The 19,877-nt window shown below is 28.7% G+C and overlaps 1 protein-coding gene across 5 annotated transcripts in view; it reads left to right on the top strand.

Moving 5' to 3' along the window:
- The window catches only part of LOC145189216 (E3 ubiquitin-protein ligase UBR5-like), a 35,878-nt gene that overhangs the window by 4,869 nt on the left and 11,132 nt on the right, over positions 1-19,877 (top strand). For 2 of the 5 annotated variants that reach the window (XM_090087421.1, XM_090087420.1), the window contains exons 6-27: positions 2,317-2,395; positions 2,495-2,696; positions 6,769-6,934; positions 7,055-7,211; positions 7,429-7,621; positions 9,280-9,519; positions 9,954-10,111; positions 10,296-10,401; positions 11,167-11,404; positions 11,697-11,947; positions 12,307-12,418; positions 12,782-12,939; positions 13,778-14,036; positions 15,952-16,053; positions 16,403-16,492; positions 16,736-16,859; positions 17,206-17,535; positions 17,947-18,093; positions 18,214-18,474; positions 18,711-18,849; positions 19,094-19,275; positions 19,436-19,721. In XM_090087421.1, coding sequence (XP_089943547.1) covers positions 2,317-2,395; positions 2,495-2,696; positions 6,769-6,934; positions 7,055-7,211; positions 7,429-7,621; positions 9,280-9,519; positions 9,954-10,111; positions 10,296-10,401; positions 11,167-11,404; positions 11,697-11,947; positions 12,307-12,418; positions 12,782-12,939; positions 13,778-14,036; positions 15,952-16,053; positions 16,403-16,492; positions 16,736-16,859; positions 17,206-17,535; positions 17,947-18,093; positions 18,214-18,474; positions 18,711-18,849; positions 19,094-19,275; positions 19,436-19,721 — 3,980 coding nt within the window. Of the gene's footprint in view, positions 1-2,316; positions 2,396-2,494; positions 2,697-6,768; positions 6,935-7,042; positions 7,212-7,428; positions 7,622-9,279; positions 9,520-9,953; positions 10,112-10,295; positions 10,402-11,166; positions 11,405-11,696; positions 11,948-12,306; positions 12,419-12,781; positions 12,940-13,777; positions 14,037-15,951; positions 16,054-16,402; positions 16,493-16,735; positions 16,860-17,205; positions 17,536-17,946; positions 18,094-18,213; positions 18,475-18,710; positions 18,850-19,093; positions 19,276-19,435; positions 19,722-19,877 lie in introns of all 5 variants that reach the window. The other 3 variants (XM_090087419.1, XM_090087418.1, XM_090087423.1) reach the window with 2 other exon arrangements.

The following is a 19,877-nucleotide window of genomic DNA, read 5'->3' as shown; positions in this document are numbered from 1 at the left end:
AAGCAGCTCACCAATCTTTTTAAACCATTTCAAACCTCTCTGTTGCATGGAATACGGGATACTGACGTGGCTCAAGGTATCTACACCACCAATTGTTTTATTGTAATCTAACACAACATCTGGTTTCATTATGGGATTTTTAGAAGAGAGTTGAATTTTTCCAGTTTCAATTAACTGACTGTTATGTTTAGTTGACATCATTGAAACAACCTTTGTTGGTTTGGTCTTGTAGGGATCATTCCATCTCATGATCATAATTTTTTTGGCATAAAACTTTTTTAAAACTGGTTGACCTACACCTTTAGAAGGCTTCCATGCCCAAAAGTCCTTAGGAAGACCTTTTTTTTCAACGCAGTGTACCAAAACAATCAGTTTGGTTATCAAATAATGTCATCAATAGTTCAGATGAAGTGTACAAATTATCAATGGTCACACAGTAACCCTGATTGTACAGTCCATCTATCAGAGATAAAACTATTTTTGAATAACATGCATACTCATCAAATGCTTTGGGAAGAGTTATGTTACTGGGGGCAGGATAGTCTGTATCTGAATTATATATCGATACAAATACCCTGTCTTAGACTCAAAACACATGTAAAATTTGATTCCATAGCGTTCACGTTTGGTTGGGATAAAAACTTGGAACTTCAATCGACCTTTCCAAAGAGAGAGATATTCATCTACAGAGACATTTTGCTCAGGCATATAATTTTCAGAGAAACATTTTGATACACTATCTAAAAAAAACCTAAGTTCACTCAAACTGTCATCACGATTTTCATATTTGGGGGTCTGTAAAATGCATCATTGTACGAATAGACTCAAATCGATCACGACGCATAAGCCTAGAAAAAAATAGGTGTAGAAAATATGTGGTCTTTAGTCCAATACATATGATAATGTGGCTTGTTTATTATTCCCATTATGAATATTATTGCAACATACACCCAAAGTTCATTGAATGTCACATCAACCCATAAACTAAAGCAACTTCTTTTTTATGTTTGCATTTTTTGCATTATTGCTGGTGTTGATTTTGCAAGCTGTACATATTTATTTGTGTCTGACAATATTGTTAATAATATCATCTGTTAAGAATGTTTTTAGTTCTGCAAGTTGATAATCATGCTTTTCAGGAATATTATTTACCTTATTATCCGCAGTGAAAGAAAATTCTCATTGTTGTCTAGGAATATCATCCCAAATAAAATTATTTTCACCACCGTCTTCTTTACTAAATTCATTAACAACTGCGTTACGAAAACGTTTCTCTGCAGTTTTAAGTCAAATGTATTACTACCAGTCACTATACTGATGTTGGTGGTATTAGCTTCAACATTAGAATAATTTGAAGAAACATCTTCATTTATTTCTTGTTAAATAAATTCAAAATCCGAATCTTCTTCTTCTTCTGACAATTCAGTTTCAGATGTTACTTCAAAGGAATCTAAGGTAGTGAAATGCATCTTTGGATTGGTTTAGGGTTATATATTTATTATAATATATATATAGCTATATTTTAATTTATGAATTTGACATAATATGATATTTGAAAAAAAGAGTTTAAGGAAAAAATTAAATCACAACTTTAAATTTAAATCTTACTTACTTAAATATAAAAAAAAATCATTCTTTTAACATCCCAAGGCAAGAAAAATAAACTAAAATATATATACCATCAGTGGAAATCAACAAATCATCTTCACAATCATAATTATCACTATTATCCAGCTCATCTATAAAGTTCTGAATTTCCGATTCAGTTATTTGGCGACCTTTGGAAGTCATAATTTTATGCTTTTTTAAGTTAAAATTTTAAATTAATCTCTTGATAAAATTACTTGAAGTTTATGTTTTTCCAGACTATTGTGAACAATTTGTTCATAATTTGAGTTCAGTAATGCAATGCAACCTCCAGTTTTTCGGTTTTTTTGTAAAATATCAAGGTATATCTAAAAATGCCAAAAGGCGTACTTCGGATTTAGCGAGAACGCCAAAAGGTGTACTTCGGGGCAAAAAGGTTAATGTGTTTTTATCAAAAACAATATTAAGAAAAACATATTAAAGGATACATATAACTGGCCTGGTTTTTTACAAAAATGTATTGAAACATTTATTATATAATGATCTTCTTAGTTATATATTAATCCTTTTAGCTATATGTTAATCTGTACTGCTAAAAATGTTTTATAATATTGGTATTATAAATGTAAATTATTTTTTAGCATTTTTTCAAAATATATAAAAAAAAACAAAAATAAAATAAAACAGTACAAAGTTTCAGCTATTTAGTTTATATTGTTTTTTTTTTAGACGATGTTTCACATTCTCGTTCTGATATTTCATTTAGTCTTTCTGGGGAAACACTTAACAGTTTATCAAATCAGCTAAGGCAAGTTTTTTATAGAAAGTTGTAATTTATTTCATTGTGATATTGTACAGATTTTAATCATTGACTGAAATATGGTATAATTACAAATTGCAATTGTAGCCGTTTGACATCGCAACGTGTAAATACTGCATCAACAAACTCAACTGGAACCATAACATCACTAGCAAATAGAGTTGCATCTGTGAGAGGGCGAGGGCGTATCATTAGAGCCACCAGAGGAAGAATTGGTACAGGTTGGTTAGGCGGCACTAGTAGAACCCTTCTACCAGCTTCTGCTGTACCTGAAGACCTAATAGCCCAGGTAAAAAGCAGGGGAATAATGTAATGAGGGTGACAAATAACTATGATCAGCTACTTAAAAAAAGTTATTTAATTTGATTAGTAAGATGCAGGCTAGGGTGACAATATTTTTTCAACTTTTTCTTTTTTCTTGGAATTTGAAATACCACTACGTGAAAAACTGTTCTATGTCACCTTAAAAGTTCACCAAAAAAAATTCAGCTCAAAAGTCGAAGAGGAAGAGCTTTATTTAGAATTTGGGTTTTATGCAAATAACACATTTTCAACAGTTTTTTTGTGGTGTAATTTCAAAAAAAAATGGTATGTAAAATTAAAACAATATAAAAACATTTTTCTAATATTTTAACATATATTTATTAAAGATGGCTTAATTCCTTCTGAGAAATATTTGTAGTTAATTTGCGATGTTGTCTGACTACTAATAGGATATTTTGCCATTGTTCTTCATTTTGAGATGAACCAACAAATTGCTGGATTATTCCAGTATTTCTTTCTGCATAATCATTTGTGACACTTTAGTTTTTAATAAAAAAAACAAAGTTACTGTAAGATACAAGATCTTTTAAGTTGCCTTTAGTATGAAAGGTATATAACCAAACCTTAATCTCACTAAACCCAGTGATAAAAACAAACCAACTTTCCTCTGTAATCAAATCTTTCAATTGAGTATTATCATTAAGAACAACAACTGTTGACTTTTCTAAATTTATAAGTTCTATTTCAGGCACTTTATGTTAAAGTAAAGTTTTTAAAATGACTAATTTAACTTGAAGATCAAGACAGGAATCAGCTAAAATCATAACAACTGCTTTAGGATATAAATACCGAGAATGGGCTTGCATACTCTTCAACAGTGCATTACCTACATTTAAGTTCCATTCTTTCTGTATAATTTGTGCATTATTGAAAGCTCTATAATCATTTAAAACAGAATGTTTAGTAAGGCTAGACAAAAAAAAAAAAAAAAAAAAAAAAAAAAATGGGTGCATGGAAAATTGTGGCTATAAACCACATCTTAATTTTCTTGTATTTCAATACCTTTGTGTACTACAGTTTTGTAGTGATTCTGTTTTAGCATCTCTCTATTTGACTTTAAATTTTTCATCTCTACACTTAAGTAATTCATTAGACAGGCAATAAACATAGTTTGATCTCAGTAACTTATCCCTTTTCTTACAATTAAAGGTGTTATCCCTGCCATAAGGCCATCTGTGGTAATAACGTTATGATCAATAATGGTAGTTGCATGAGTTTGATTTTCTTTATTCATTTTAGTTATTTAGGCTTCATGAGAATTGTCTTTGTTCTGTTTCGAACTCATATTTTAGAATCTAAATAAAATATAAACTATAAAGAAGTTTTTATATAAAAGTTTTATAAGGACATAAACAATTTAACAAAGCAAATAAATATGTGGTTCTAAACATATTCTTCCTTTTTTACAATTGGATTCCACTTCCAGACCATAATCAGCTGATACTTATTGACTTCAAGGCATACTGATATATTCTCTTCATTTTCCATCAGGAGTTCACAAGTGCTCTCTGGCACCATTTTCTTCATGTATTCTTCATGCCTTACGTATCTCTTCATTCTCCTTTCTTGCTTCTAATTCCTTATCTCTAATGTGACAAATGAACTGAACTCTTTCATTCCTCTGATCTTTAATAAATGAAAGATTTCTTGCTATACTCTCTTTGTTTCTAGGCATATTGATACTCTGACGATTAGTTCTTCTATGTTTGGTTTTCCAATGTCAAAAAGACCTTCCATTATACCCTAAAAAAGTCACATATGTTTATACATTAACATACTCCACACATTAAATCTTAGTATAAAATATCATTATACAGATCTACATATATTACAAAATAATATTATATGCTTTACTTAAAGCTCTATAATTTTTTGTTCTCTGCTGTTTATCTTCCAAGTTAGTTTTTGTTGTTGTACCATAAGCTGCCATTTTTTGTGAAGTTTTACAAACTTTTCAAGAATTTTTGATTCAGAAATTAAATAGTTTTTTAAAATTAGATAATTAAATAGCCAAATCTGCAGAATTTCTGGAGGTTTACTCTTTTTCAGAGGAGACAAAAGTTTTCATTTTCTTGCTGACATTTAGGGTTTTTTTTGCGTACCATATCAAAACTGTTGCCAGTTGCAGGTGCAAAGTTTGTGTTAAAGTTTTTAAATTGATTTGACCTAGAACTGATAAGATATTGGTAATTTCTTAAAAATGTTCCATTAGTAGGGAGCTGATAAGATGGCAATTCAGAAATAGGTGATTTAAGGAAATACAATGGTCTTCTGACACTTGTATTTAAATTATATAAAGAGTTGTTTTTGTTTTTTTTGCTTTTTCCATCCTCATCTGTAAATGCAATATTTAAATAGCTTTCTAAAATCATAAATATGGCTTAAATATTCATTTTACTAGTTTATAACAAAGAATAATTGAGCTTAATGTTAACAAAAAGTAAAAAAAAAAAAAAAAAATAGAAAAAAATGACAAATATCATAAAAATAAATTTTTAGATAAAGAACAACTTTAAATGTAGTGTTAATTTTTGAATAAAGAAAAAAAATAATAAAAAATTGTCACCTTAATGCATGCATGTTTTATTAATTAGAAGAAACTTCTTCTCAGCTCTTTATGTCTTATAACTTTGTGTCTTATAACTTTCTATGAAATAGCCTCTTTGAAAGTTTACTCCTGAAGAAATTTCTTCTAAATTATTCAACAAGGCATAAAAGTTTTCTTCTAAAAAAGTACATTTATAATTAGGGTAAAAGATTTGTTTTTTGCAGTAATGTTCTTTTTGTGTGATAAACTTTTTATGAAAAATATGCTTTAGGTTACTTGACATGTTGTGATCAGCTCATGAAATGTGTAAAGATGTGTATAAAACTGAACTTAAGTTGAACATTTTATCATTTACCTATAACTAAATTTTATTGATTAAAATTTTCCTTCAATAAAACCAAATATGCAATGTTTCAAGATTATCATTATTTTTTTACAAGATGACTAATACATGAGAATTATCTTGAACTAATACATGAGAATTATCTTGAACTAATACATGAGAATTATCTTGAACTAATACATGAGAATTATCTTTAATACTTTTTGATTCCTCAATAGGAATTCAAAAAACTAGTTACAGTTATACTATCAACAAAGCTGTTTTTTGCACTACAATGCTGCATTTTAATGGAGAAGTTTAAATTTATTGATTTATATTGTGTTAATAGAAAATCATGATAGATTTGAAGATAAAGAAGCATCAATTGCTGCTTGAAAATATAAGAAATATGAATTTATTTTTCTGCAGATAAAATTACAAAATGTTTCAAAAGGAAAAAACTTTATCAATTTATGCTGCCTCTAAAAAGTATGACATGCTAGAGCAAATGATTAGTTGGCAGTTCTAGAAGCAACAAAAAGAAGACCAAAAAAAATTTATCTTGAAAAAATAATGATTTGCTTTATGTCTTTAATCATCCAAATGCTTTTTACAACATTGTGAGGCAAATTTTAAATTGAATCTGAGAATGCAGAGAGTGGTGTCAAAGAAAGATGCAAAAACAGTTTTTTAAAATTAATTTGTTACAACCTTAAGAAAACATCGCTCTTTGCTATTGATTGAAGCTAATGTTTCTATGTTAAAAACCCAGGGTCATTTTGAAAGAGAAGTTTACCTGGATGGAAGATCTTGCATATTCTTCTGGAACTGTCATTGGAGGTTTTCTATTCACTCAAACTGAATCTGGATGGCAAAACTATTGCTCTTGTCATTTTTAAAAAAGCCTATTTTTCACACAATATTATATATGAATGGAGCTAGAGAAACTTTTCAAAAGTTTTAATCACTTGTAAAGCAATTACAAATTAATATACAATTACAAATTAACATACAATTAGTTTCTCTTTTAGAATGTTTAACTATTGAAAGTAGAATGTCGATTACAACTGATGATTGTTGTTTTCTAGTTGTAGTTTTGTTTAGTTATTAATTTTTTTTTTTTTTTTTTAAATAGATTTAATAAAATTGTTTTCATATATTTCTTAGGCACAAGTAGTATTACAAGGTAAATCTCGGCAAGTAATTATTCGTGAATTACAAAAGACAAGCTTAGATGTAAATCTGGCTGTAAATAATCTTCTCTCTCGTGATGATGATGATCCAGATGATGATAATGATGACAGCTATATACAAGAGGCTTATTTGCCTAATGGTAAGCTTTTATTTTATATTTGCTGTTTCTTGTGTAGAATTTATCTAAAATTCTTGACACCAATCAAAAGGCTTAAAAGTTGTTGTGCTAATGTTTTTTGAATTGCAGTTTTATTTTCAGATGACTTAATTTCAATTTTTGAAGCTGGTATTCCAAGTGAAGAGCCATTTGTTGTTCAAAGAGATCCTCTTTTTCCTGAAGATATCCTTCTAAATCCATTATACACAAGAGGTGAAGTGTATCATGCAACCAATCGTACACAAAGCAGTGAAAACAGGTTTTTAAAATAATTTTAAAATAATTTTAAAGCTATAATAATAATTCTAAAGTCATAATATTTTATGAAAATTGCCTTTTTTTCTCAGCTAAAGTGATCATAAATGAGTTGTGTTTTAGTTTTTTGTAAACAAAATGTTGTTTGTGTGGAGTAAAAAATCCTTAAAAGTATATATGTTTACATGTTTTAAAATCTATTTTAAAAAAATCATTTACAGTGCTGCAAATAATCGAGAAGGGAGAGATATAGCATCATCTCGATTACGTGATAGATGGTGGGGAATGATTATGAAAGATGATACTAAACAGCGTTCTTCATCCAAGCCTGTTACTCAACAAAAGACAAGAAAAAATCCATCAAACATTGAAACATTGCAACGATTTGGGGAAATTGAATGGTGGAGATTTAAGGTGAGATATCTTTTGAACATATTCAGTTCTGTAGTTATAAAAAAATGTCATTTAGTTTGAAATATCTTAGTTTAGTAGTCTAGCATGATTGTCATAAATCTGATTGATCTCATGTTCAGTATGAGTAATTTATTACTCTTATAAAAAGGAGTTAATCCCCTTAATAAAAAAATCTGCCATCTTCAGATATTTGTGTAATGTACTTAGGTCGTTAGAAAAGTTCGTAGAACTCCCCTCTAAAAAAAAAAAAAGAAGAGTTTTTTTTAATTTTGCTTTATCAAATGTTCAAAATAATGTCCATCGTTATCTATACAAAGTTGCATCCTTTCAAGCCATTTGTCAAACGTTTTTTTATACTCTTCTTTGGGTATACTTTGAAGTAGCTTCGTTATACGAGTTTTTTGACTTTCGATGTCAGTATCGTCATCAAGATTTTTTTTTATCAAGTCGAATAGCCAATAATCGGATGGAGCTAAGTCTGGTGAGTATGGTGGGTGGCGAATTATTGTAATTCCAGCTTGGTTTAGACAATTTGTGACGGTTTCAGTCACATGGGGTCGAGCGTTATCATGGAGAAATTTGAAATTTTGAGTGCCTGTTTTAGGTCTTTGCTTATTTATTTCGCATATAAGAGGTTTCAAACAATTTTTTATATAATATTCGCTAGTAATGGTGTCTCCCTTTTCAACATAACCCAAATGAACAACACCTGTTGTTTTGAAGAAGATGTAGAACATGTTTTTCGGCTGAAACCTGTCACATCTTACTATAGTTCTTGGACTTTCACCTTCACCGACCCAACTAGCGTTAGCCGACTTGTGTCCAACTTGTCTCAAATAAAACCACGACTCATCCCCTGTAATAATATCACATAGTCTCCATGGACCGTTTCTGAAAAGAGCTAAATTTTCCTTACATGCCTCAACTCTATTCTTGCGATTTTGATCGGTTAACTCGTGGGGTATCCAACGTGATGTTAATTTTCTTTTTTTAAGTGCGTTGTGAATGATTTCGTTGATTGTAAAGCGATTAATCCATGTCAGGGCTTCAATTATATCATGTGTTGCATGAGGATTTTCTTCAATAATGGCTCGCACACGTTCAATATTCTCAGCTGTATACGTGGTTTGAGGGTGCCCTGAGCGAGGATCATCTTCGAGACTCTCTCTACCATCTTTAAATAAAGTAGCCCACTTGGCAACTGTACTATATTTTGGAGCTTGGTCACCATGAACTAAAACCAACTCATCGGTTATGGCTTGTGCTGAAACTTCAAGTAGAGCACGGGTTTTAATATATGCTCGATATTCAAATGTATCCATTTTTAAATTTTTTCTTGAAAACGTATATAGTAAAATTTAAATAACTTTTTTAATAAACATTCAAAATACTTCAACAAGTACTTAAAATGTTCATAATTAAACGCAGTTTAAAATGATATATAAATATTTAATTATTCCCTGTCTCATTGTATCTTTATAGATGAAGTTCTACGAACTTTCCTAACGACCTAAGTAGTTATTTTAAATAAAAAAAAAAAAATAAATGTAATGAAATATTAAGTTTTTATACTGAAGATTAATATTGAATTATCTTATTAAATCTGTTATAGATTCAGCTAAAGTTTTTTTTTTTTTTTTTTTTTTTTTTTTTTTTAGGATGAAAGTGATGACTCTATAAAGTTTTCACAGATTGCATCTTTGCATTCTGAACTGCTTGCAGTTACAGAAAACGGTTTTTTGCATAGGTGGCGATGGGCAGATCCTGAGTCTCCTATAACAGAAATCACTGGTCATGTTCATCCACGGGCAGCTGATATGAATATTACAGTTAATGATAAAATTGTTAAGATTGCATCATGTAATGTTCGCATCTCTGTACTTACAGATACTGGTAAAGTAAGTAGCATGCTTGACCATAATTGCAATTGTAAATGGTGATCAATTATTTTAAATTTTTTTAATGCTTTTAGAAATTTTAATGATTAGTATTTTGTTTTTTGTTAATACCATTAGTTACAAGACTTCAAGCAAGAAGTTTATTTAAAATTATACAGATTTCAAAAAATTAGTTACAAAAAATCTTATGTATTTTTTCCTATATGTTCATAGTTTTTTTTGTTCTTAAATATTTAAACCAAATTTTCATAAAAACAAAAGTTTAATAAAACTATTTGACTAATGAGTTATCAAGAGTCAAGACTTATTTGAACTAATCCTAATTAATTAGGTAAATCAAAAAAAGTTGCTTCATATTGTTGTGAACAAAACTTTACAAAAGCAAAAATCAATTTATTTTTAACTAAATACCATTTTCTCAATTTCGTCTTCAGATTGCTGCCTGGTTTGATGAGACCTTATCTGCTGTTGGTCATAAATTGGAGCAACCTCTTCAAAGCTTTTCTGAATTCAAAGGAAATTCTGTATCAAAACTTCATGTCTGTGATTTATACTCCTGTGTTCAACTTTCAAATGGTTCTTTATACTGGTGGTATGTTTAATATAATTTTTTTAGCCATTTGTTTTAAGTACTCCTTTATTTCTTTATTTCTTAATCTGTAATTACAATCATCTGATTGGTATTTCGTATGATTATCACCATCATCTGATTGGTATTTCATATTTTTATCACTATCTGATTGAAATTAAATAATAATAGTAGTTGAAATTTTTAGGGGAGTTTTTCCATTTGAGCAACGAAAGAAATTACTTGATAAAGTAAAAATAAAGGCCAAGAAAAGTGCTATTAGTGGTAGCAATCTTATAAAGACTGGAACTCAGGTACATACTTTATACTTTATTAATGGTAGCAATCTTATAAAGACTGAAACTCAGGTATATATTTTATTTTATCAGGTATATATTTTATTCCATATACTTTACTTCTCTGTAAAATAAATGCAGATTCTGATGATTTACTCAACAATTGTGAATTTTTGTGACAAGCTTGTTACTCCATTAAGTTTGAGTACTTATTGATCTTTCAATGATAAAATCAGTTGCAACAATTTTTTTATTTAGAATATGAATATTATAATATTAGTAATATTGTCGTATTTAAGCTGGTGTTAAAATAAAGTTAATAAATTATAAATTAATGAGATTACTTTATTTTTCATTAATTGTCATTCATTTATACTTCATTGACCTTCAGTGAAAAATATTTTGGTAAAAAAATGTTCTTAATTAATCTTCTTAAAGAAGTTTATAAAGAGTTATATTAGTGGATACAAAGCTTTATCAAGAGTTATATTAGTGAATACAAATCCTTATCAAGAGTTATATTAGTGAATACAAAGGTTAAAATAACTTCTTCAAACTTATTTGTACTTTTAGGAACAATAACAGGAAAAAACGTTTTTAAAAAGAAACTTTAAAATTATGCTTAAGAGAAATGAAAGATGTCTAAAAGTTGAATGCTAAACAACAAGGAATCTTCAAAAATCTTTTAGCATAAATTAACATTAGCTATATTCATTTTAGGTAAACACTCATTAGCATGCATGCAAATTTTATTATTCTGTTATTGCATACCTTATGTTTCAGGTATGCATTCGAAGCTGCCCTCTTTATTACCCAGGTGCAATTGGTTTTACAACAGTAAATGGTGAGCCTAAAGTTGGTGAGCTGATGGAGCAGGCATGGACTATTGTTGAGAAGTGTCGATTTAAAATAATTGACATAATGCCAAAAGCAGCTGACATGAGTAAACATGCAGAAGACAATTATCAATGTGAAGAATTCAACAGTAATGAAAATGAAAATGTTGGACCTTCACCACAAAGTATGTTTTGTTAAATTTAGGAGAATCTCAACTTGATCTACAAAAAAAAAAAAAAATAATAACCTTAAACTTCATAAGCAGTTAACTGGCTTTTGACTACATAAAAGGATAAAGGTCATTATAGACCTTTTATTTTCTTAAACACTGAGCTAATAGTTTTTGATACTTAAAGCATAAAAACTATTGCTTAATTAGTTTAAGAAAAGCCAAATGATAACCCTAAATTATTTGTAATTATTAATTTATGGCAGTTATATTCTCAGTATTTTGGTTTTTAAAAATAATTCTTTAGAGCGCAGACGATTCGAAGAGGGTATTGAGAAAAATTCTTCTCAGTCTGCTGTTACTGCTAAAGAAGAGCAGTGGTGTTTAAAAGATGTGATATTTGTTGAAGAAGTTCGCAATCTTCCAGTTGGCACTGTAGTAAAAGTTGATGGAGCATATGCAGTGGTTGATTTTTCTACAAAGAAAAATGAAACTGAAAAGCATGATATTGAATCACTACTAGACCCATGCCGTGTTGTTCGTAAAGATGAATTGCAGGTAAATTTCAGTAAAACATTTTGTTTAAAGTTTTAGCTCTAATCGTTTTAATGATTTTCTCCTGGCAGTGTTTACCCTGCCTAAAAATATATTGCAGGCATGGAAAAGGTGCCATTTTTAATAAAGAAATGAGAGTATTATGTATATCAGGTGTATGAAAACTTTTTTAATGATAAATGTTAGTTTTAAAGTTTAATTAATGAATCATCTGAAGGACTTGTTTATTTGATTTTAATTGGAACTACAAATTGACCAGTTGCCTTTGAGAGCTTTGCTAAACTAATTTTGAAAAACAGTAAATTGGGAAAATTTAAATACCAGCTACAGTACTTTTAAATTAATCTTTTATTTCTTTACAGATAGTGAAATGGACAAGTCCACCTAAAATGCCTGAATGTTTCCAACGCACACCAAAGCAGCTGTTTCTTTCAGGAAACTCTAAAGCTCTCTCAATAGCATTAGATACAAAAGGTTTTTTTATTATTTGACTATTTGTTGAAGTTAATATAGGTATAAAAGCCCATATCAACCTGAGAATCAAACTTTTTGTTAGATTTTTGTACTTGGAAAGGAATACCATTATTAATCTAAGATTTATTATTTTCATTCTCTACTAAATCTTCTAAATCTTCTAAATCTCTTTTTAAAAAAAGATTTTCTTAACTATTTATACTTTAAAGTAAAGATTTTCATTTCCAGCAAGTTTACCAGTGTATTTTCTTAAGTTAATTTTCTAAAAGTTTAAGAAAAAAAAAATTACTCATGATAAAAAGTATATTTTTATATCTTTAAAATGATATTTCTTTTTACGTCTTTAAATTGTTCTTTTTTCAGGTGTTCGAGTTTTGTTGAAAACACAGAGTGGGCTACGTTATGTAACTTTTAGTCTAGCAACAGGGCGTGCTGAATCAGGAGGAGACATCCAGCAAGCACCATCATTCTTCTTATCTAAAACTCAGCCTCAAACTTCAATTCTAAATTCTTCTGGAATTGTAAGTAAAAATCTTTCCATTTTGTTAGTAAATTTGAATGTTATTCCTTAATCATTAAACATTGAGAGAAGTAGACATTTAAAAGTTCTTTCTTTAAATTTGTTTATTATTTTTTATGTGTTACATCATTTGGCTGAATTGAAGTTTTAATTATGTCATCTTTATGGCTTTTTAAAACTGTGATCCTCGCATTTTCTCTGTTTGGTAAAATCTCCTACTAAAAAGCGAAAATCTATTTCCTTTTTCCTAAAATCTATTTCATTTAAGTTAAAGTAAACTTTGATTATTATGATAAATAACCAAAAATAAATTTTAAAATAGGTTTCTTTATTTTATGATGTAAAATCCAAATAAAAATGTTACACCATTTTGAGTTTACCATGATGAACAAGTTATTAAAATTTAATGCTACCAAGCTTATGATGAAAAAATTTGATTTTTGTTTATATAGAGTTTCATAAAGCAAAAATGTAGTTAAATTTGTTTTTTTTTTAAAAAAAAAATTTATTTATTTGTAAAATTAATTTATTAAACCTTTTTTGTTAAGCTACTTTTATAAATTTCTTATGTAGCAGCAGTTATAAAAAAAGTTACCTAAATGCTGAAAAAAATCAAGAAAATAACAATTTAAAAGAATTTAGTTTAAAAAAGTACATAGATATTTTTGTATGGATAACAAAATACAAAATATCAAATTTTCTTATCAAAGTGTTTTGTGAATGTGTATAGAAGCATGGATATTTTCAATTAAAGTGCTGGTGTATAATAGTTAAATCAAAAAAGTTGTAAAATATCTTTTATAAATACAGTTTATATTCATACTATATTTTAATTTTAGGATTCACTTACTTTATTGCAAGATCCAAATCAGTGTTTATATCCATTAATCAAAGATAACAGCAATGGAATTCGCACACCTGATATATTAAACATGCCTCCTGTAGCTTGTTTGGCTATGGGCAGAAGGAGGATTAATGATACTAACAAAGGTCATTTAATTGTGACTGTAATGGTTGTAAAAGACAGTGATCTAGTTCAAAGCATTCTTCGCTCTGATGCAGAAGCCATCCATCAATTTTTGAGTAATTGCCAAATCGGTAATCTTTAATTGATTTTCGTTCCCAATATTTATATGCTAACTGTTCAAATCATATTTTGATTGTTTTATATATATACAGTACTGTGAATAAGTTTTAGCCCACTTATTAAAACTCATGTTTTTTTAACAGATTTTGAATAATAGTTTCCGATTATTTTTTTATATAAAATAATGTCTAATTTCAAACAATATTAAACACTATTTTAACAAACAAAAGCAATATTTATCAAGATTTTTGTATTTAGATATATCTAACGTGTTTATTTTTATTGTATGCTGATCTAAACCCAATTCGTATCAGCTCGTTTGTTTTTAGCTTGCTCTTGCATTTTTGTTTATTTATTGCTGTTAAGGCTTCATATTAGATGATAGTACAGTTTACAAAGATGTTTCATAGATACTGTGTGTTTAATATTATTTTTTGTTTTTTTAAGAGCAAAACTTCTAATTTACGTTTTTTTTTTTTTGTTTTTTTTTTTCTTTTGTATTGTTATTTTTATTGTTATTTAAGTAATAAAATGGGTAAAATTCCACTACTGGAGTGTAAAAAAAATTATTGTGCTTCATGAAGAAGGTTATTCTCAGCGACAAATTGTCCAGAAAACAAAATATTCAAGGACAGCCATTAGAGAAATTATAAAAAGATTTAAATACATGGGATCTCTTGAGAATAAAGTTCGAAGTGGAAGACCTCCAAAGCTTACAAAACATGACATAAAGTATTTTAAAAATGTGTCTCTGCAAAATCGGAAAAAAAAACCTCCAGTGAACTAGCCCAAGACATTCAGGCTGCGACTGGGACAAATGTTTCCTCATCTTGCATTCGACGACATTTGCTAAAAGCTGGGTTAAGAGGGTGTGTTGCAGTTCGAAAGCCTTTACTACGTCGTGGCAATAAAGAAAAAAGACTTAAATATGCAAAACAGCATAATAATTGGACGCAAGGAATGTTAAACCGTGTACTATACACAGATGAATCAAAATTTGAATTGTTTGGTAGCAGAAGATGACAGTATGTAAGAAGAAGGGTAGGAGAGGCTTATCTCCCTGATTGTCTACATCCAACAATCAAGCGTGGGGGAGGTTCTGTTTTAGTTTGGGGTTGTATTTCATCATCTGGAGTAGATGATTTAATCAGAATTGATGGCAAACTGACAGGAGAACAGTATAAAGAAATTTTAAGACATCATGCAATACCATCTGGAATGAGACTAATTGGTAATAATTTCATTCTACAGCAAGATAATGATCCCAAACATTGTTCCCGAGTGGCCAAAAAATATTTACAGGACATGTGTGAGGAAGGAGTTCTTGAAGTAATGAACTGGCCTCCTCAAAGTCCAGATTTGAATATTATTGAACATGTTTGGGAATATTTGGATAAAAAAAAGGCTGAATATAACCCCAAAAATGTCGAAGAATGTTTTCGAATATTAAAAAGAGAGTGGGACAATATTCCACAAAATTTCATTACAAATTTATATGAATCGATTCCCAGGAGATTCACTTCTGTGATCAACACAAAAGACAGACATACGAAGTATTAATTGTTCTTTTTTTTTTGTATCATATTTTATCAAATTATTTCTAGATATTTTTGTTTATAGTTTATGTGTCTATAAACCTGATTTTTTTTTACTTCATAAGTCCTTTATATTTTTACGATAAAATCAAAAATAATTATAAACTTATGGTGGGCTAAAACTTATTCACAGTACTGTGTGTGTGTATATATATATATATATATATATATATATATATATATATATATATATATATATATATATAAAGTTCTGTTAATTTTTATTTTATTTTGTTAATTTTTGTATTTTTATTATATTATGTTTTTTTTTTTTTTTTTTTTTTTTTAATTATATGTTTGTAATATTAGTATTTTTAATTTGGTTTAACAGAAAAACATGTTCATGAAAAAGTTGATGGCAATCGAAATATTTTCCACTTATGTGTATCAACCTGCAAACCATTATCACCAAAGCCTAAAAAAAAAAATGAAGGTGAAGATTACTATTAAACAGCTCTGTTTTAATTTACCTCCATATTTTTCAATCAAATTTTAATATTTAGCTTGAAAAATCTGGACTCATAAATATTTAATTGACCTAATTTAATTTTTGATTTTTTTGCTTCATTACAAATATTGTATTATTTACAATAAATTTATTATGACACCCAATTGGCCTGCCTTTTCATAATAATGGTTCATAATTTTTTTTTACAAAAGAATATTGATTAAACTCAAACACTTAGGTTTTTTGAAGTCTTTTGATTTGTTAATAGATAAAAAGTAGGGGTTAAATACTTCAAGTAGGCTGCTTGTTAAAGTTTTAAAATTCAAATTTTTAGTTGAATATCAACCAAAGTCTCCAGCTTACTCAACGTCTCCAACTTACTCACCAGCTTCTCCTAAATCAAGTAAAAGAAATGAAGTTTCAGGTTGTTTTTTTTTTTTACTCTCAATCTGATCTCTCAATCCAAGCCAGTTTGAATTCTAAATTTTATTTTGAAATGGTTACACTTGCATTGCAATTAGTTTCAAATAAGCTGAAAATTTATTTTAAATTTTGGCAAAAATGTTTAGCATTTGTTTTAGTTTAATGTGGTATGTCGGGAATTTTTAACTAATCATGCTGTAAATGAAATGGGTGATGCAAAACCAATAATAGTTTTTTTTTTTAGATTCAAAAACAGATATATTTGACAGTAGTATGTGGGTACCATTGTTTGATGGAGACTCTTGTCTTGATATTATGTTAACTCACTCTTCTTTATCAACACATTTGTTTCAACTTTTAGCTGAAAGGTAAAAAATTTACATTGCCATATTTTTTATTTCAAAAATATTTTCTCCTAATTCAAGGAATAATTTAGGTAATTAATTAAGACTTGGCATTCTTATTTAATTGTTTGATAGGTTTCATTGTAATTAATTTCTTATTTTTCTTCTCGTGAGGAAGTCATTTAAAAAGTAAATAAATTCAATTTTCACATATATTTCTAAGTTTATTATTCAAAATTTATACCCATGGCATGTAATATAACTATTATATATAATTATTACAACTATGATAATAATGACTTAATATAATTACATTTTGAATTATACATTTCAACTTGTCTTAATTATAACACAGTAGTTTTCTTTTTAGAGATGCTTTTGGCTGCACTCCATTTATGTTTGCTGTAAAGATTCGTGCTTACACTGCAGCATTGAAACTATATAATGCTGCAGTTGATATTTCAAGGGAACTTGGACCAAAAAACAAAGAAAAGTTTATGGCAATGATATGTCCTCCTGGTACTGATCCTGATATTTCTCCATTGCAAGTGTTATGTTGTAATGACACATGTTCATTTACATGGACTGGCACAAAGCATATAAATCAAGATATATTTGAATGTAAAACGTGTGGTCTTGTTGGTCCACTTTGTTGTTGTACAGAATGTGCACAGGTTTGCCATGTTGGCCATGAATGCAAGTAAGGAATGTTAAACCTAGTTAACTTAAGTAAGGCACTGAGAGCCAGACTAGCCTAACCTTAATGGAACTAAACTGGCCTAAACTTTATAGTAAGCCACTCTGCCACTTCAAGAGAGAGTTCAATGACATTTATACAAAATTAAATGGGAAAGTTTAAGGGTTAGGCTCCTCTAACTCTCTGCAATACTTATATAATATTGATTAGATCATACTTTGTGAATAAAACTTTTATGATGATATCAGTTCTAATATCTTGTTAATTTAATACATATACTTCTACATACAATACAACAAGTACAAATAATTTATGCATATCTACATGCGATTTATATACAGACATACATTTCACTTTTAACATGTATATTTATATACATAGATGCTGAAAGTAATTAAATGCATTTATTTAAAGGTTAAAAAGAACATCTCCAACTGCATACTGTGATTGCTGGGAAAAATGCCCTTGTAAATCACTAGTTCCAGGTGATCAGGCTGCTAGAATTCAACTTCTACACAAGCTTGTTGATGAGACTGACCTATGCACTCTACCAAATAATAAGTAAAGGCAGATTCTGTTCTGTTTACTTAATTTATCTTAAGATTTTTTTTTAATAAAAAATAAGTAAGATGTCATGATGGTCTTAATCACTCTAATTCAAAATTTACTGTTTTTTTAAAGAGGGCAGCATATTTTATTGTTTCTTGTTCATACTGTTGCGCGTCAAAATACAGAACAGACACAATATGTTCAGAGGCGCGGTTCTTCATCTGATCCATCCAAATCATCTGGAGTACGTAAAGTTAATTCTCAGAAGCCATTACCATATCATGAGTTAGAACCTCCAAAGTTTGCAAAAACAACACTTTTGTATATTTTGAAGAATTGGTTAGCTGTGAAGTCAATGGTTCTTTTTGGATGCAATTCAACTGGAATCAAAAGGTTATAAAGTTATTATTTTTTAAGCAATTGTAACATTAAAAAATATTTTTTGCTAGTTTCACTTTGTTTCAATTGCCTTTTGTTTTACAGAGGAAAACTATACATTTTTTCTGAGAGAATTCATCTATAAGCTAAACAAATTGAATTATGGCTTCAGTGTATTTCAGCTTCCAAACTTTGCAGTGTTAAGTCAATCCCAAAGATTCTTAGCCTCACAAGTTTTTTTTATCATTTAGGACTCAGTCATTGGATGACAATATAGTTATGTCATCAATGCTTCAAACAGAAGAAATTAGCAAATATTTGGATGGGCAAAATGGGACCACGTTGTTGGATAATTTTGTTCACAAACTCCTTGTAAAATGTTACGGAGAGGTTTATTTCTTTTTTTTTTCTTTTGTAAATGTATTTGTAAACCAAGTTTATATTTAAACATTCTGTTGTTTTTATTACACATTCTATTTTTTTACTCACTTAAGGTGTTGCTTCAGTTTTTTCCAGCAACTTAAGATTTTTTCAGACAAATTTTTTCAAATATCATGAGAATTCTTCCTCTCCCAAACTTCTTTGTTGTAGTTGTTTTTCATAGCACTTATTTATAAAAATATAATCTTTTCAGTCACTCGAGGCATTGCTCCAACTTTTCCAGCAAAGGCTTGCAAATATCAAGAGAAACCAATGTGATGATGATATTGAGACTAAAGAAACACTAGATGTTGTAAATAGGTTTATTCGATCAGTTGTGCGTGTTTATGTATTACTTACTGCTCCTACAGAAACTAACCATATAAAGAGAAAAGGGTAAGCAAATATCTTTTGTTTACATGTATTTATAATTTATTAAAAATTACTTTTTAAGTTTTGTAAGCTTGTTTTTAAATATTGTTCATAATTAAGTTTTTAATTGAACTTTTTATTTTATGATAATTTTTTGAAAAACTTTTTGAATTTTTATTTTTAGAATATCTGCTGTAATACTCAAGTGTAAAAGGGTTTTCACATCACTAAATGTTTTTGCAGCAAAGCAAATTGCTGATATAGCAGCATCAATATTTGCTCCAGTCAGAATGGGTGTGGTTTATCCTTCAGCTCCCTTTACTCTTGGAACAGGGCTTGAAAGTGCCGCTACTTGCGAAGACTTGTTTACAGTTTCTCCACTACCTGGACGTAAAGATAGTATCACTTCCTTAAGAGTCAGATTTGCAGATAATGAGCAAGCAGAAGATGTAGAAGAAATGGAGTCAGAGGTCTTCTATTTTTAAGACACAGTAGCTTTACAGTGCTTGTTAAAAAAAAATAGGTGCATTAAGATTTTTTGCTTATAGTGTATTCAAATTCCCAAAATATTAGAAGCAATAAAAGAAATATTTTTCTTAGATAAACCTTATATCAAAGTATCATGC

The sequence above is a fragment of the Hydra viridissima genome, unplaced genomic scaffold, assembly GCF_058129835.1.
Source record: "Hydra viridissima isolate aposymbiotic clone 2 unplaced genomic scaffold, HvirCarnegie_v1 scaffold_5, whole genome shotgun sequence".
Classification (NCBI taxonomy): domain Eukaryota; kingdom Metazoa; phylum Cnidaria; class Hydrozoa; order Anthoathecata; family Hydridae; genus Hydra; species Hydra viridissima.
Note: the sequence above shows the minus strand (reverse complement) of the source record. Positions and strands in the feature narration are given on the sequence as shown.